The 19,349-nt window shown below is 32.4% G+C and overlaps 1 protein-coding gene across 2 annotated transcripts; it reads left to right on the top strand.

Annotated features, from left to right (window-relative positions):
- The first annotated feature begins 1,534 nt into the window (after window positions 1–1,534).
- LOC128158660 (uncharacterized) lies at window positions 1,535–16,664 on the top strand. Of its 2 annotated transcripts, none has more exons than XM_052821598.1 (5): window positions 1,535–1,567; window positions 2,220–2,455; window positions 7,145–7,289; window positions 8,526–8,693; window positions 15,857–16,664. In XM_052821598.1, exons 1-5 carry the CDS (start codon window positions 1,549–1,551, stop codon window positions 16,087–16,089), a joined length of 801 nt encoding a protein of 266 aa, XP_052677558.1. In that variant the 5' UTR covers window positions 1,535–1,548; the 3' UTR covers window positions 16,090–16,664. The 2 variants fall into 2 exon arrangements, with proteins under 2 accessions (XP_052677558.1, XP_052677557.1); XM_052821597.1 differs by lacking the exon at window positions 1,535–1,567 and adding an exon at window positions 1,815–2,002.
- The last annotated feature ends 2,685 nt before the right edge of the window (window positions 16,665–19,349 follow it).

The following is a 19,349-nucleotide window of genomic DNA, read 5'->3' as shown; positions in this document are numbered from 1 at the left end:
TAATTTTTCTATTGATCGACGTATCAAAGAAAAAATTGACCGGAAAACTTTTTCATCAATGCGCTACGCGCATTGATGAAGTTTTCCGGTCAATTTTTTCTTTGATACGTCGATCAATAGAAAAATTATTATCTTCATTTCTTAAATCCTTCAGATCCCCTCCCATGAAAAAAAGTTTCTGAATCCACGCAGCGCGCATGTAATGATAAAAAGCTAGAGCCACGAAGCAACAAAATTTTCCTTAAAATTTTCACGAAATTCAAGTTTGAAACAGTTGTAATTGTAATTACAATATGTACTTATAATGTAGGGCACCATATTCTGCTTCTATGCATATTAATTTTTTTTCACTTCGGCCCCACCTTTTAGCACAGGCGCATCATCAAACATACTATGGTCGTTAAAAATAGCTGGAAATTGTAGATTTTACTGCAATATTTCCAAATTCTAATGTGGCCAATATTTCAGATATGATTTCAGACACATAATATTTATGTGCCTCCTCTTTATTTTAATGACTGTGCAGTCAAAGTGGACATCAGAACATCAATTTACGGAGGCACTAAACACGTAACACCATGTATCTTTAGCTTGTTTACTTGCCATATATTTGTCTTTAATGACGTAAAAAAAATTACAGTATGACTTTGTAAAAATCATAAGTTGTATAAATTGAGAGAAAGCCAGAGAGAGAGAGAGAGAGAGAGAGAGAGAGAGAGAGAGAGAGAGAGAGAGAGAGAGAGAGAGAGAGAGAGAGAGAGAGAGACGGACAGACGGACATGAATATATTTGTATTACTTTTTAATTTTTAAGATAGCATGCACTGAAAACAAGTGTGTCGTTTATTTTGGGCAACAAGATGAAACTCTTAACATAGAGTCCAAGGCCTCATATGGCAGCTTGGCAAAATTCTTATATCTACCTTTGACAAAATTTCAGTCACCATAAGGGAATAAAAAATGTTCAGATGGGACAGCAACGATAAAAATGTCTGATTTTATTATCGCCAACTTTAAGAGTCTTGTATGCCATTGATGCATTTATATTAATTAATATATTTATAAGATATTGCCAAATATTTGTATTTCTCTTGCATTTTTAAATTAAAAAAATCGCTAAATTAACGATTTTTTTGGGAGGTGTCTTTTAACTTAAACAATCAAGTTGAACATCTTTGAACACAATTTATTATTTTTATATAATCTATGACTAAAACTAAATTAAATTAAAAAAAGGATTATGTTTGGCTTATTTTCTTATTCATTGGTGAAGGCAGATAATTACGTCTGGTTTACACTCTAATTATCATTAGGACGGGAACAGAAAAACCAAGAAATATGCATCAAATGATTTTATTACAGTCTATTAATTTACAAAATAGTTGACTCCATTTAAACTATTGTAGGCTTGTAGGGAATGTACATTATATAGACTGACATAACTAAAGATATATGTAATACAACTTATACGAAAATTTACAATGTCATCTTCTTGGATCCACGCGCCGGTGCTCAAGAACCGTAAAAAGGTACACGTCACCACAATAGAATGAGAAAATGGGTGGAAGGTATGCATTCTGAAGTCGATGTCTTGTCTAAATTGTGTTGTAATGACTACAGATCTAACGTAATGTTTTAATATATGATTATTCGTTCTGTAACGTATCGTCAAATTTGTTATAGAAGAACTTGAAACATTGATTCACAAGTCGATGTTTACCATGACGGAGGGATTGCAAAATCGATTTATATATTCTAGATAATATATATGTGACATAAATTTTAGAACGGTGTAAAATGAGGAATAGTTATATGTGTGTTGAACGTTTTATAACAGTTTAGCTTAATTACGATATATCTGTATACAGTTATAGATGTGTATTGTAATTTAGCTGAAATGTTCCCCTACAGAGGCAAGAAACCCGTTTCGTCATTTTTATTGATAGGCAACTTTTTGCTGATTTTCTCTCACGTAGAGTTAGTCTTCGGATATGAGACTACCTGTAAGTATCAGCATTTTTTAGACAGTATATATACATGTTTTTATCGATGTGAGGCAGTTTGTATGTACATATAACACTTTGTATTTTTTGTAATATTTTTGCATTATTTTAATTTGTTGAGCAGCCAGAAAGAAGGCAAAAACATAGTAAGATAATGAAGTTGCTTTAATAATATATAAATGCCAGGCTTTACAATGAGCAATTATTATTACTTCAGATGAATTTGGAGAAAACTGCTCATCATACATTAACGATTTAGATACGGATGATGAAATGTACGTTGAGTACAAAGGAAAACCAGTTAGTTTCTTTTGCGACAACTTTAAATTCAGAGGAAGTGGAGATGACATCTTTGACGAGTACTCCGTCTGTGTGACTCCTCTTTATTTCAATGACAGTGACTGTGCAGTCAAATTAAACTTCAAAACGTCCTATTGGGGAGTCACTAAACTCGTATGTGTTTATTTCAATAAATATTCAAGAGATATTTGTAGTGCCACATAATATAATTATATTTGTAGTTTAAGTATCAATTTTCAATATTCTATTATATAAATTTATCATTTTTTCTTCAGGTACAGTAAATTATTAAAATAAATGATAGCTTTGTCAAGGGGCATAATCATGCATTGTATAAATTGAGAGAAATAGCTCTACCTCCACCCTGGCCGGGGCTGGAACTCACGACCTTTGGAATCCCAGTCTCCTAGTATTGAGCTGACAATACTCTAACCACTTGATCATCTAAGCAAGACAAAAAACTCCTCCTTTCGATGACGAACGGATCCTTAAATGCTGGTCGCGCTCTACAAGGTTGAGAGTTGCAATGTTTGTGCTAATTATAAATTAATTTATATACAGATCATTTACAAATATTTTATTGTTATTTACAAACAGAGACAGCACGGCATTGATTTTTACATGTAGACAAAATTTAGTGTTATATAAGAATGTAGTTTTTAAAATTTAGTGGTTTTAGGTATATTATTTATGTTCTAAGCTTTTTATGCCAATAACTTTTGTCTGTACAGCGCTATAGAGTAATTTAATATAAATTATATATGACGCATTATAAATTTTGTATAATAATAATAACAACTAGATCTCGTTACGAGTAACGAGTAGGTCTTCCGTCCGATTTTGTTTTCATATGATACGATGAAATATCGATATTCTCTGCCAAATCTGCGATCTTGGTGAATCTAGGTTTTTTGTCTCGAGACCGAAAACGGACAAACAAAAGAGGTTTATGAAAATAAAAGCTAGGGTTTTTTATACATATGTTTAGTGTACACTACTGTTAATCATAGCAGATGAAACACCAAAGATAATCAGTTAAACTTGTGAAAAAAATGAATTGTTTGAACTCTTCTGGTGAGTACCGGAAGTGACGGTTGACAAAAGAAAACCCGTTAAATATATCTTCAATCGATTGTCTATCATTTATAAAAGTTTGTGTCTCAATCACTTACAGTGACTAAAATCTCGCTGGTATCAATTTTGTAAAAAAGGCTAAGTACCAAAGATATTTGAAATTTTGCTTGTTTTCAAGTTATCTGTAATATAGTTTACGAGTGTCTTGGCTCCTCATTTAAGGGGCCAGCCCCTTTTTCTTGAGTTCAATCGAAAGTTCTCTCGAATACTAACATTTTTTGTTCTTACACCCATCTAAAATTGTTGTTCATTTTTGAGATACAAATGATTGAATATTTTAGGGGCCAGCCCTATAGATCCTTAATGGGGACAGACTTTGGAGTTTTGATTAGTGGAATTGATTAGAATCATCAATGCAAACATTTTCTTTTCTACATTGCCTAACAAAATATGTCTCCTTCTCTAGATATATTGCATCAAAGTTTAAGTACTTTGGCCCCTTAAAATCCCTAATTACGTCATAAATGGGTGTGAAAATGATTTTACCTGATAAATATTGCTACAATCAACAACTTTGCTTCTATATTGCATTACAAAATTTTGATCGTTTTTAAGTTATTTGCAATAGAGTTTACGAGTGTCTTGGCCCCTAATTTAAGGGGCCAGCCCCTTTTTCTTGATTTTGTTGGAAAGAACGTTTAATTATCTACTATTTTTGTTAAATATGTCTTAACAAAATATCAACTGATAAAATGATACAGATGAAAACGTATGAAGAATTTGAATGAAAATTCGTACCCAATTTTCGTGCCTAGGCGAGCTCCAAAAAATGGCGCCACTGGCGTAAAACAAAAAAATAGTGCACAACTTCAGACTATAGACTACCTATCCTGAAAATTTCATAGTCATATCTCTGATAGTTTCTGAGATCAGCTCTGCACAAAATAGGTCGTAAAAATGTACAAAATGGCCGATAAATCGGTACCGGAAGTGCCGACAGGAAAATTCTCAAAAACGTACGAAGTTTACATCAAGACTCATCTTCTCTGAAAAAATGGTCGAAATCGGTCGAATAGTTTTCGAGAAATCTCGTGCACAAAATTTGTGGAAAAAAATAATAATAATAATAATAACTAGATACGATCTCGTTACGAGTAACGAGTAGGTCTTCCGTTCAATTCTTAAACGATAAGATTAAAATATCAATGAAAATTTAGAATTCCCCTCTTAACCACTCCCTCTCAGAAAATGCATACCATTGTCAATATCCTTGAAATGCTTAACAAAGAGTTTTGCTTTTTCACATACAGCATATTTAAGGTTTAAGATTTGAGTCCCCTAAAATCTCTAATTACGTCATCAATTGGTTTGGAAATGAGTTTTACAAACTGATATTGTTACGACCAACAACTTTGTTTCTATAATGCATTACAAAATCTTGATCGTTTTTAAGATATGTATAATAGACTTTACGAGTGTCTTGGCCCCTAATTTAAGGGGCCAGCCCTTTTTCCTTGAGTTCATTAAATAGGTCCCACGACTACTAACATTTTTTGTTCTTACACTTATCTAGAATTGTTGTTCATTTTTTAGATACAAATGATTGAATATTTTAGGGGCCAGCCCTCTAGATCCTTAATGGGGACAGACATTGGTGTTTTGATTAATGGAATCGATTAAATTGATCAATGCAAACATTTTCTCTTTTACGATGCTTAACAATATATGTCTCCTTTTCTAGATTTATTGCGTCAAAGTTTAATTACTTTGGGCCCTAATTACGTAACAAATTGGCGTGGCAATGATTTTTCCTGATAGATATTGTAACGATCAACAACTTTGCTTCTATAATGGATTACAATATCTTTATCATTTTAAGTTATCTGTAAAAGAGTTTACGAGTCTTTTGGCCCCTAATTTAAGGGGCCAGCCCCTCTTTCTTGAATTCAATCGAAAGGTCTCACAAAGTCTAACATGTTTTGTTCTTATACCTATTAAAAATTGTTTATCATTTTTGAGATACAAATGCTTGAATATTTTAGGGGCCAGCCCTCTAGATCCTTAATGGGGACAGACATTGATATTTTGATTGATGGAATCGATGAGAATCATCAATGCAAGAATTTTCTCTTCTACGATGCTTATCAAAATATGTCTCCTTCTCTAGATATATTGCGTCAAAGTTTAAGTACTCTGGCCCCTAAAAATCCTTAATTGCGTAACAAATGGGCGTGACAATAATTTTTCCTGATAGATATTGTTACGATCAACAACTTTGCTTCTATAATGCATTACAAAATCTTTATCATTTTTAAGTTTTCTGTAATAGAGTTTACGAGTCTCTTGGCCCCTTATTAAAAGGACCAGCCCCTTTTTCTTGAATTCAATCGAAATGTCTCACAAATTCTAACATTTTTTGTTCTTGCACCTATTTAAAATTGTTTATCATTTTTGAGATACAAATGTTTGAATATTTAAGGGGCCAGCCCTCTAGATCCTTAATGGGGACGGAAATTCGTATTTTGATAAGTGGAATCGATTTTAATCATAAATTCAAACATTTTCTCTTCTATGATGTCTAACAAAATATTTCTACTTCTCTAGTTATATTGCGTCAAAGTTTAAGTACTCTGGCCCCTAAAAATCCCTAATTACGTAATAAATGGGCGTGTCAAAGATTTTTTCTAATAGATATTAGTACGATCAACAACTTTGCTTCTATAATGCATTACAAAATCTTTATCGTTTTAAAGTAATTTGTAATAGGGTTTAAGAGTGCCTTGGCCCCTAAATAAAGGGGCCAGCCCCTTTTTCTTGATTTTGTTGGAAAGAACGTTTGATTATCTACCACTTTTGTTATATATGTTTTAACAAAATATCAACTGATAAAAAGATATAAATCAAAACGTGTGAAAATTTTGAATGAAAATTCGTACCCAATTTTCGTGCCCAGGCGAGCTCCAAGAAATGGCGCAACAGGCATTAAACGACTACATGCTGCACAACTTCAAACTATCGTCTACCTATCCTGAAAATTTCATATTCATATCTCTTATGGTTTCCGAGTTTATAGCTGCACAAAATGGGTCGTCAAAAATTACAAAATGGCCGACAATTCGGTACCGGAAGTGACTACGAAAAAATTAAGAAAAATGTATTAAGTTTAGATCACGCCCAATCAACTGTGAAAAAATGGTTGAGATCGGTCGAACAGATTCCGAGAAATCGCGTGCACAAAATTTGGAAAAAAATAATAATAATAATAAATAATAATAAAAATAATAAGAAACAGTACGAAAACAATAAGGTCTTCCGTTGGAAACGGAAGACCTTAATAAGAAATCGTACGAAAACTATAAGGTCTTCCGTTGGAAACGGAAGACCTTAATAAAAATATCTTTGCAATGTGTTTCGTTCCGATACTCTCAAACTGTCGTTAAACTGTATTTCACCTGTATCTCAAACGACCGTGTAGTGTGTGACAATCGCGCTAGGGTCTGTTAATGTCGAAAATAAAGTTTTCGTGTTGTCTAGATGTTCTATTGTTTAGAGCAGTGGTCGCTCACTACTAGTTGAGTGGGTTCCATAAGTTGTGAGTTCAAGCCCTGACCGGGGCGGAGATGGAACTTTAAAATAGTGAATTTTTTTGTGCGATATGTATATTTATATTCTTTACTATGAACACGCATATGTCAATTCGAGAGTTTTTGCAATGTTTGTGCTTATACGTATTTCATAATTAGATGCGTACATCTTTGTTTTAATTAGAACATAACATGCACTGAAAATAAAAGCGCCAGGTATTGTGGAGCGCAAAAAGAAATGATCTACATAGAATTCAAGAACCGAAATGACAAAGAAACACATGGAGCAAAGTTTAAGCTTAAGATCACAGCAAAGAGAGATTATGACTGTAAGTAGTAGTGTTTGTGTCGAAACCTCAGTATTCTGATTAGGTTGTTTAAAGAATCCATAAGTTTATTATCAACCATTTTGTAAATATTATGACAATACAATTTTCATAAAGAAAATACAATTTAGCTGTTGCAAAAATTAAAAATGATAATAATTTGGGTTTAGTCTTAGAAACAAATGTTCACATTAACTTTTTCTAACCCGTTGTTTTCTGTTTGTGTATCTTACAATTTATCAGTTTCTTTATATGACTTTGTCAGATGTTTTTTAACCTTGTTTAGCTTTCCAGAGCCAATTAGCTTGTTTATATCCAAAAAACGATAAATAAATCCATTTTAAATAGTTTGTGAGTTTAAAAATACATTAGTTAGGGAAATTTGAAGGTTTTTTTTTTCAATTGCGAAACAAAACTTGACTTTCTCCGGTACAGAGATATATTTCAATATTTTGTTAAAAAAAACAAAGTAAACTGTCTATTTAAAACAAAATTATAATGGTTGTTCCCTGATGCCGTTGACGATAGTATCCGTGTTTGAATTATAATATATGTACATGTAAATAAAAATACCCAGGAATTATTGTGAATATAATAAAAATGCAAGATACTTAACCTTGAAAAAAAATCAGAAAAAGAACATTATTGGTAAAAAAAGAGTTTGGGTTGTTGCAAAAATGATGTAAAGATTGTATACTCAGGTGAATAGAGAGCAAAAACTTATATTGAGACTGTTGTATTTAAAAGGAACTTAAACCGCTTAGGGTGAAAAACTTTAAATTCATTTCATACAATATTCTTTGGCTAAAGCTTATAAAATCGCCACGGATTTTTTTTTCACGGAGGGAAATGTCTCATTAAGATTTTAAAAAATCACGTTGCGACTTTTTGATTTCTGCCATTAATAAATAAATAAGGATGGTGCCCCACGGATGAAATCCAATACATGCAATAATTACTATTATTCAGTCACTCTATATTTTCTGACTGAAGTTCCTGAGTTTTATATAAATTTTCCAGATACATTGTATATTATATTTACGTTTAAATGTGTTTATACCCAAACATTCAGGTAACATTACTAGACTATTTTTTAGATTTTTTAGTAATGTTCAATTACTGCGATAAGAAAAAATATAAATAAAAATTAGTGGAAGATACTAAATGCCATAGTTATTGCTTTCGTTTTAAATCACGTAAATTCACATATTTGTTTTTTTTATATATTTTTCGAAACAGACAACAGACCCAATTCCTCTGCTATTCCATCTGGTGCCATAATTGGGGGTCTCTTTGGCAGCTTCTTTCTTATCACAGTTTGCAGTGATATAGTTTGCCGGTGTCTAGGTATACGGAAACCATCTCAGGGGAGAGTACGTACATGTAATCCGACAGAAGGAAATCCGGGTAAGTATAAAAATGCTACACGAAAGTTACAAATGTTGCAGGCTTTTTCTGCAATTTGTCAAGTTCCGTGTGTATAACCGAAAGCCAAAAATATGTACAGTGGAAGACGTTTAGGACATTGATGTATTCATATATGTATATAAATTTCATTACATGTAAACTGATAGGGAATAATGATCTATTATATAAAAAAAAACCTTACAAAAATTTTTTCACACAGTACATTTTTTGATGTATTTTTTTCTTGACATGGGTAGATGTTTAAAAAAAATAACAATCAAATCTGAATGCATTTTTTGGGTGATATTCTTGGCCACAAATTACCATAAAGCTACGAAAAAATTGTAAATGTCTTAGCTTTAAAAAATTAAACATGTTTCTTAATCTTAACGGAGAACTCTCGTCCTTTTAAAGTAGGCAGATATGAGGGTTGTTTCAAAATAGCACACTAGACAAGAGGCATTATTCATTTAATCGATGACACAGGAAGATGAAATTTGTACCACAAAGGGTTACAGAATTTGTATCCAATTTACGTTTTGATATCAAATATTGTATAAGATTAAATTAGTCTAATGAAAGCGTAGCTGTTTATAAATTCAACCGCCTGTCTCATGAAAAGTTAAAATCAACATAAAGAATAGAAAATCGCAAGAATAAGTACTTTTTGCATTAAAAAATCAAGATAAAAATGCAATGTTTTGATAATTCTTCTGTTATGTATCCAATAAATTATTTGATTTTAACAAATGTTTTACAGAATCTATAGCGCGTTTTAATTTGTGACAAGTTGAATTGTGAATTAAACGTCAAAGGCAACAACGTCAGCGTTTGTGAAGGCGCATCAATAGCAATTAAAATGTGGTAGAGACATTGAAACTAAACCATAGCCGATTTTAAAGTAATCATATGTATCAAAGTCGACTAGAAATGCATTTTGTGAATATGTAGATTAGAAACATCGAAAATAACCGAACGTGTATGATGGCATCAAGTAAAAAAGAAACCTCATCTGATCGAAATTGGCGTCAAAATGCTAAATGTAACATCTTGGGAAGACAGACATATTTAAAGCATGTATTTGAATTTTGGGGTATTGTTTAGCAAAGGATCAATGATCAAAATACAGTTGTCTGATGAAATTACAGTGAAAAAAATCTAAGTATAGTTTACGCAATTTCTTGACAACTCTCGTAAGGCCTTAAAACGGCCGTGACCATCAACTCCTCTCAATAATTGATAAGACGTTTCCCATGCTTGTTTTTAACAAACTCTCGTTTTCTTTTTTTCTTTTTTAAAGAAACAGATGACATACCGCTTTTTGTTTTTAATTGTATTTAAGTTAAAAAAAATTGAAAAATCTTTTCCCTGTGGTATAATAACAATGTGAGACAAAAACAGGGCTAGTTTTGCCAATTGCAAACAAAAACATAACGATTATAGACAGCCGGAACAAACATAAATGCGATCACATTTTTTTCAATATGATTGCATCTCCGGATTGGTTTTTAACAATTTTACAGTTTACGAGGGTTGTCCAAAAAGTTCGTGGACACATGCAATTTCATTCTAAATAACGACGCTATATTTAGGAAAGTATTAAAATATTTTAATATAGACTATAATAATGCATGTGTATAAAAATCAGAGCAATGTACATTCTTATAATGTAGTTATCACTACAGAAACATTGTCTGTACAGGCCGCACGGCCCAGTCTGACGGTTACACAACGTTTTTATAACGTCGTACGTAGCACGCTGGTTTCTGTTACTTTTCAACGTAGTCACCTTTGCACTGCAAACACTTCCCACACCTTCTTAGGCATGAATCGAACACATCCGAATACCATTTACTGACGATTTTAGATACAATGGTTCGAGTTTCATATTTAAGTTCATCAGGATCCTTTAATCTTACTCCTCTTAGCTGTGATTTGATGAAAGGAAAAATTGCGAAATCCATCGGAGCAATATCTGGACTGTATGGCGGATGTTCAAGAAGATCGAATCCTAGGAGTTCGATTTCCAGACACGTGGAAGCTGCCGTATGTGCAGGTGCATTATCTTTGTGTTGGATGATATTTCCAAGGTCCACAGCCATGGCAGGGCGTTTTTTTCTTAATTGCATTAACTAAGTCGCTGCGTATCACCTGTCATAAATGAAACCAATGTTTCGTTTTGGTACACTGTATGTGGCTTTAGAATATGTGAATTTAATCATATATAGTAATTAAATAAATAAAAATTAAGATTAGAATGTCCGGTTATGAATTACGATATGCTAAATGTAGCGAAATGGACGTTTTTAAATCTGTAATTACTATTTAAATGTGATAAAATGGGTAGCTCTCTACCTTGGAGTAGTATGCAGCATTCACCGTCTGACCGGGGGATACAGCGTTGACCAAAATCATTCCGTGCCGATCAGCAAAGAATATATACATTTGTTTACCCACGGATTTCGCAACCTTTGCCTATTTCGGTGCTGAAGAACCTCGGTGTTTCCAAATGCTGGATTCTGTTTTTGTTTCTGGATCAAAATGATGCAGCCAAGTCTCGTCCGTAGTAATGATTCTGTAAAGCCACTTCTCTCCTCCTCTCTTGAAATTCTGTATAAATGCCTTACTTGTTTGCATTCGTCTTGTTTGTGCTCATCGGATAAAAGTCTGGGCACCCATCTTGCGCAAACACGACTCATACAGAAGTCTTCAGTGAGGAAATTTAAAAACCGAAGATTTGCAAACATCACTTATTAACGCGACTTCTCTTAACGTCAGACGTCTGTCCTTCATGACAATGTCATGAATGCGGGATTTCGTTATATAGTCACAAATCAAAGGCCTTCCACTTCTTTCAGCGTCTTTTAAATCGCAAACTCCATCCGAAATTGTTTGTGCCACTTGTAGACTAGTGATCTTGATATGTGTCGATGCCTTTTTGTGTTCTCCATCATTTGTTTCGTTTCGATAGGTGTATTCCCCATGCGATCCACCGACGTCGCTTTTTCTGGGGTTTTCAAAGACATGTTCTTGCCGTAAACTCCTTGAAATATCCTCTGCTCAATTGAACACGGCTTTAAATGACGTATGAAAATGACTTACACCATTCTGACTACGTCACAGTTGAATATTTTGACATTTTGATCTGTTTTAAAAATACTGTTAATATTCATATCTTAAAACTCAATCTCGAAGTTTAGACAATGTTGACACTGGGCCGTTCGTGCTTTTCGCGACACTTTAATACAGTAAAAGAGCTAGAGCCACGAAGCATCAAAAAATGCCCTATCATTAAAAATTATCATATTTTGGCAAAATATAGGGTAGGATCTTAGCTTTTCATAACTCTTTTTCTTTTTTCGATATCTATCATACTTTTTTATAAACGGAGTTTACAATATGGCATTGTTTTGATGAAAAATGTAGAACAGACGTCATTTTTGTTAAGTAACGTCATGAAATGATAAAACTAAGTATGACTTGAATCTAATAAAATAAACAAAAAAACATCAATAAAATTATCATGTAGACATTATAATTAATTTATGAAAATAAATTTATTGATGAAAATAGCATGAAAAGCTTATTTACAATATAGTTTAAAACATATTACAGGGACCAGTGCTGAAGGTCAAAATAACGGCGGTACATTTATATATGTCAGTGTCTTAAAAGTTCTTTTTTCTGCAATTTGAAACTGCATGAAATAATGCTGATGATGCGCAATGTATAACTGAGGATTAATCATTGAATTCTACCAATGTAATCACAAATTATTAAAAATAAATATATAAATATATGAGAAATACGGTAATTGAATTTAATAGAGATATAATTTATGTAATCTCGAATTTTGATGCATTACTGTAACAGTCTGTGTACAATATTCTACATGATTATTTTACTTGTTTCAAGGCTTCGATATTTTCACCCAATCCTGGCGCTTTACTGGCGCTTTACATAGTTAGATGCCAGGGTTCAGTTCTTTGAAATGTTTAATTTTCCCAGTTTCCCGTGGGCTCACCGTGCGTTCATATGCGCTCTCCGCTCCGCTCCGTTCCCGCTCATCGTGCACAAATCGCCCACCGTGCGTTCACAAAGATTTCGCCTTGCATGCGCTCACTGCGTTCGTTCAGTGTTCACTTATTATTTTGTCAGATAATATTATATTTAGGCTTATAACAATACAAACATGTAGTTTATTGTTATTATTTCCTGATTACCAACGAAACACAATGTAACAATACCGCCCGGGGCACTCCGAATAAATCGTTCATCTTGCGTTCACATAGAGTACATATATCGTTCAACGTTCACTTTGCGCTCTGCGTTCGCTCTCAGTTCACCGTTCATAAGCACTATCCAAATTCGGTTCAGCGTGCACTCGCCGTTCGTTTAGAGCACAATCACTGTGCGCTCACCGTTCACGAACTGTTCAAGTGAAAAATAAAACCTTTTAGCGACTGTGTTTATGTAATGGATGTACTAGTATGCCGAAAGCAGTTCTGTATGAAATAATATAAAACAGTTTCGAGGCCCGTTATAGGGCCGAGAACAGTGATATTTTTTCATACAGAAGTGTTTGAGGCATTTATAGCCATTGAATATTATTGTTGATTCCTGAGACAGTCTGATTTTAAAGAATAATAGTGTTGTAACCACTGATAATGGTCTGATATCAAGAAGCTCTCTAATATATCGGACTGTCACAAGTAAAATTTTTGACTGCTGGAGCAAAGGAATGACATTACAGCAGTGTTTTAATTTTATTAATTAAATGAAAAAAGAATATCGATTTCTTTAAAAATATTCTTATGAGTTAATTATTCCTTATAAATGCCATAATGTCTATTCATTTACATTTCATTTTTTCTAGTGATATTCATGTCCTTTGAGAATTGTTACAAGTGATAAGCTATCCGTAAATGTCTTGAGAATTAAGATCATATTTCAGAGAGAGAGAGAGAGAGAGAGAGAGAGAGAGAGAGAGAGAGAGAGAGAGAGAGAGAGAATGTGGGTTTACTATTTCGGAGCGAAGATAGGTTAAAATGAACATTTTTATTTAAAACATCAAGCAGTAGCACATAAATAATGTTGTAAAATTGTCTTGAAAAGTCGAGTTCATAGCAAGCCTGTAGAATTTGTGTTATCATATCTATAGATTTGTAGTGAACTCGGCCGTAAATCGATTTTTTTAGAGGGTATGGAAGGGGGGGGTGAATGGAAACAAATACTGTTTTAAATCTCACGATCTGTTCTCATCGTTGTTGTTTTTTTTTAAAGAAAGGGCCCGGCAATCTGATTTTTTTCTATATTCCATACAAGAAAAACTTTAATTAGATTTAATACGCATAAAATAATCAAAGATGATTTCAATCGAGAATTTTATAGGCAAAAGTAAGTAACCGATGGACACACATTTAGGGTGATTTTTTATTTTATTGGACAAATTATCAACAAAGACATCGCAATTAGGATTAGACTTCTATATAGAGCACATGCTGATAATGTATTCTAAGCTGTGTATACCAAAAGCCGTCTTCATCGAAACGGACACAATCGATCTTTTAGAAAGGAGTGTAACTGCATGTAACGGTTCACCGGAAATACATTGACCACGCGACAAATCAACACTGATCAACAGGTGGCTGATAAAGAAAAGACGTATGCATTTGCAAAAATTTTTTATGCAAGGGACGATTGGCTTAATATGCAATTACAGCTGTACTTAGGAATTAAATAATCAAGTTTTTTGACGGAATAAATTAAGTTTATCATATATGTACATGTGTTCATGTGATGTCGACTGTCTTTCTCCCGCGGTATTCAGGAACACGTACTTGTGTGGAAAAAAATCTCTTGCATCTTTCCTTTCGTTTAATGCATTTCACCGTTTGACAAAAAACCCACAACTAGCTACGTATACATGCTATCGCTTATTCTACATAAAGGTATAGGAATATATATTTACTTACGTACGTACAATGTTAACTTTGCCAATTAATTATTTTTCTGTTTATAGCAATGTTCATGTATCTCATATTCTACTGCAATTGAATAATACCGTGGAACATAGAAATAATGCTTTTTAAAAATGCAGACTTTACTGGTCAATTCTATTGGCAAAATACTGAAAGAACTCAAGATTCCATGTACAGATTCAACTGACGTCGCAAACGTCAAACTATGACGTCATTGATGATGCACGATGTAAGCATGAATACACAGTATAAAATTTTTAGATAAAACATGTTAAAGTTCAGATAATATGCATTTCTTCCTCAAATATTTAATAAAATGATGATTTTGTAAATAATCACAAATAATTCTTTATCATTATTAATTAAATTCTGCTATTTCAATAAAAAGGAAGCAAATGATTACCCTAAAATAGAGTGGTCAGTGTTATTTTCTGTTATTAAAATTTTCAAAATTTGTAAAATACACATTGGCCACACTTGAGTACCTCTACGAAATTTTGCAGGCGGAAGCATTTATGCAATATCTCTCAGTTTTAAAAGTTTCAAAGAGGTACTCAAGTGTGGCCACATTCAAATTTGGGAAATACTGCAGTAAAATTTACAATTTTCAGCTATTTATAACGATCATAGTATGTTTGATGATGCACATGAGCTAAACGGTGGGGCCGAAGTGAAAAAAATTCATATGCATAGAAGCAGAATATTGTGCCCAACATTATAAGTAATTATAATTTGTATTGTTTCAAACTTGAGTTTTGTGAAAATTTTAAGGCATGTTGATGCTTCGTGGCTCTAGCTCTTTAAGTTTAATTTTAAAGAAAACATTCAAAACTACTTTAATCTGATTTGGAATTGTATGACAAATATTTTGGTATACAAAATGCATATATAAACCCGTTTAAAATGACAAAAAACGCGATTGTCCATGAACTTTTTGGACAGCCCTCGTACTTCATATAAAAAAATGTACATGTAAAAAGATTGCTGATATTGTAAATAGTGACCATAAGTAAATTCATATGTTGGATTGTTTAACAAATTTGCAATGAAATGACATTTTATGTTTTTTTCTCAATGTGCATGAATCATATGCATGGCGTTTAAATCTGTCAAAATGAATTAACAAGCATAAGAAGTATTACAAAAAAAATAATCATTTATTTTAATCTTACTTTTAATCAGCTACGGCTAACCTGTATATGGTCTATGATGCCGAAACACAACAGAGCACAATGACGACACCCTCCAATGTTACATCCCCAAGTGGTTATCCAGTGACATTACATCCATCACAGCATGTAGCAGCATGTCCACCGATAATTGACAACAAGTTTTCAAGTCCACCTCCCAGCTATGACTCGTTGATGGAGTCGTCAACCTCACACGTTAAAGGCGCAATCCAAGAATCGTCCTAAATTCACCTGTTATTATGCTGTACGCACAACAGGTTCGAATAAGTTTTTTGTCTCATGGGAGACAAGAATGCTCTATATTAATGAAAACATTTTTTCTTTCAACTTGATACAAGTTTTATACTTGCATCCAGTCTCAGTTTGAAGGAAGGGGAAAAGCTCGACCTAAATTTAGCTTTTAATATCTTCAAGAAGTAACAAATGAAATTACGTAACCTTTAAGATTTATTTTCCAATTAAAATGATATTCACTATTCATATCAATATTGATATCAACTTGCTTCAACCTTTCAATTTAAAGCCTTTTAAATTGAAAGTTCAAAAATTGAGATTGGCCTTTCCTAAATCCCTATTCTCTGTCATCAATATTTGGATATTAAACAAAATAATCTGATGGGACCACAGCGTTAAAAATATTGCGCTTACTCTGTATTTTATTGTTCCCGGTTTAAAGATATTCATGTGCCATATTTGCTTTTTTTTGTAGATTTTACAAGGACAATTACAGTGTATAGATTGAATTTGATGATTATAATAATGATTATAAGATTATAACTATAATGATAATTAAACTATACGTACTGTTAATTTGTATTTTATGCTCATTTTATTAAAAACAATTGCTACTCAATGTTTTATGGATAGATGTTGTTTTTTTTTCTTATTGATATGAATTTTCATTACGTACTTTACTTTTTAGAATATACTTGAAATAAATAACAGAGAAGATGGATTACAATTTTCTTGTTGTTCGGAAGGGATATAAAAAATGTGCGGTTAAAGGAAAGGAGTCTTTTCTGGTTTTTGACTTGGCAAAGTAATCTTGATTAATTGACTATTAAATCAAGATAAAGGGAAATACAATATCATATTTTTCCTTCTTTTTTTTACAATCAAACAACTTGGCATAGAAAAAGTAATCAAAGTTAAGAATATAACAAGGAATATATTTCTGGTGGAAAATTGGCGAAGGAAAATATCACCTTTTTGCAATTCAGAATTACTGTAGAATTATGAGTCTATTTAGCTTTTTAAAAACAATAACATTCTTGTCCAATTTTTTAAACTAATGTGAACTATTGATAAGGTATACCTGGATTTCAGAATATGTTTTTAAAATATGATTTACCTATCAATTTACATTTTTATAAACTTTTGAAGCGTTCATTCTATAAATATATTTTTGTGAAAAAAACTCACTTAAATCGGATTTTCTTCTTGGTCGATGGTCGATATATTAGATTTTCAGTCAATTTATATCTGAATGCAATGTCTTTATAATATGTAAAAATTCCGAAATATTTTAATATTGGATGCATAAAAAAAATTAAAATATCATCAACATTTACGAAAATTAGATGAATTGTGTGCTAAGCAATATCAATATTAGTTTAATATTAATTCCAATTTAGTAGTCTAACTGATAGACATTCCGAAATTCTATCATTTCATTTAAGAATAGAAATTTCATATCTAAAGAGATGTCTACATAACTGCAGATAACTACATTAATTTTTATTATCCTTTACGTTGAGAAAGAAGGAAGAGACCTTGACCTGACCTTGATGCCGAAACAAAGGTCAAATTTGATTAAACTAATGGTCTCAAGAGAGATAGAGAGAGAGAGAGAGTGGGGGAGAGAGAGGGGTTGGAAAAAGAGAAAGAGGGAGGGAGAGAGTATCATATCAGTTTTACTACACTGAGTTGGTGTATTTTGTATTCGTCAAAAAAGTTTACAATTCAGTCTTTTTTGAAACTGACCGTTGTGATATTGTAAGTTGACCCTATTGTGAAGAGAGAGAGAGAGAGAGAGAGAGAGAGAGAGAGAGAGAGAGAGAGAGAGAGAGAGTTTTAATTTATCTAGTTTGATACGAGAACATTTTTGGGAGTTGATTTTAATCAACTCTCCTATGCAATTATTCTGGCAAACCGAAAGTGAAACAGTGTTTGGACCTAAGCACAAATGTCAAATCATCGCTGCTGACAAGACTTAGTTCTTGAAAGTAATTGAAAAATTCGATGTAACGTATGCTAAAGCATTGTTTTTCAAGGAAGCTTATCTATAAACACTTTGAAAATAGTCAGATTTAATTTAATACGAACAATTTAGATATTTTTGTAGTCTCATGTGTTCCTACGATAGAGAGTAATAAAGTCTCGTTCAACCAGACGCTCGGCTGTCTCCGTAAATCTCCGACAAGCAGAGAGACTCTCTTGCTTGTCGGAGATTTACGGAGACAGCCGAGCGTCTGGTTGAACGAGACTACAGTTCGATATCAATAGTGCCTGGATCCATACAATTTTTAGAATTGTTTCGATTACTAATACATGGCTTGAAATGTATCTTTAAATATTACACAACATGATTCATATGGGGTTCCTCGAAATTCTTGTCGGAAAAGTCTAAAAATTCATATCATAAAAAGTGCGTAATTCAAATACAGACTAGAAACGAATTGCCATGCAAGATAAGTTGATTTTAAAATAAATGATAATCGATAAAATCAACTCCCCTCAGTACCTCAGTACTTTGATTCATTATTGTATTCACTTTTTAATTTTGAAAATAACATGCATTTTATAAAGCGGCGTGATGACAGCTTGGCAAAATTCTAATAATTACTTTTCATTTGGCACATTTTCTTTTACTTTTAACCTACTGAAACAAATGACAATAAGCCGAGGAAGAGGAAATTTCTATATACAATAAAAACAGAAAGATAAAAAGTTAATTTAATTAACAACATGCTCTTTAATATTTTTATATAAACATACCCCTATTGATTTCAACGATTGGTAAGAGATAGGGGGAGATGGGATGATGAATTTGTAAAATATTCGATATCCGCCATGATTTTGATAATTTAATAAAAATACAAAAAATATTTATAGTCCGTCCCAATTTATTGCTTCCTTCGCTTTTTGATGATTTTTAATAAAATTACTCATACCAAAGTGGTGGAAGCAAAAATTTGGGACAGAGTATAAAATGATGAATATAAAATTGTTCTGTTTATTTATAATTGTTAATAATGTATACATTTCATGTTCATTAAATATTCTAAATATCGAAAATACCATCTTTTGAGACATTGTATGATATCTTAACAAGATTTCAGACTGACAATTTACCTGGTTGATCATTTCGATATTCACATCTTTTGATCTACTAAAAGTATGTATACAATACACAGAATTATACTGCTTGACTAATCTCCCCGTGAAGTAAATTTTTGAAAAAAAACCCAGTTTGATATCATAAC

The sequence above is a fragment of the Crassostrea angulata genome, chromosome 8, assembly GCF_025612915.1.
Source record: "Crassostrea angulata isolate pt1a10 chromosome 8, ASM2561291v2, whole genome shotgun sequence".
NCBI classification, from domain to species: Eukaryota; Metazoa; Mollusca; class Bivalvia; order Ostreida; family Ostreidae; genus Magallana; species Magallana angulata.
Note: the sequence above shows the minus strand (reverse complement) of the source record. Positions and strands in the feature narration are given on the sequence as shown.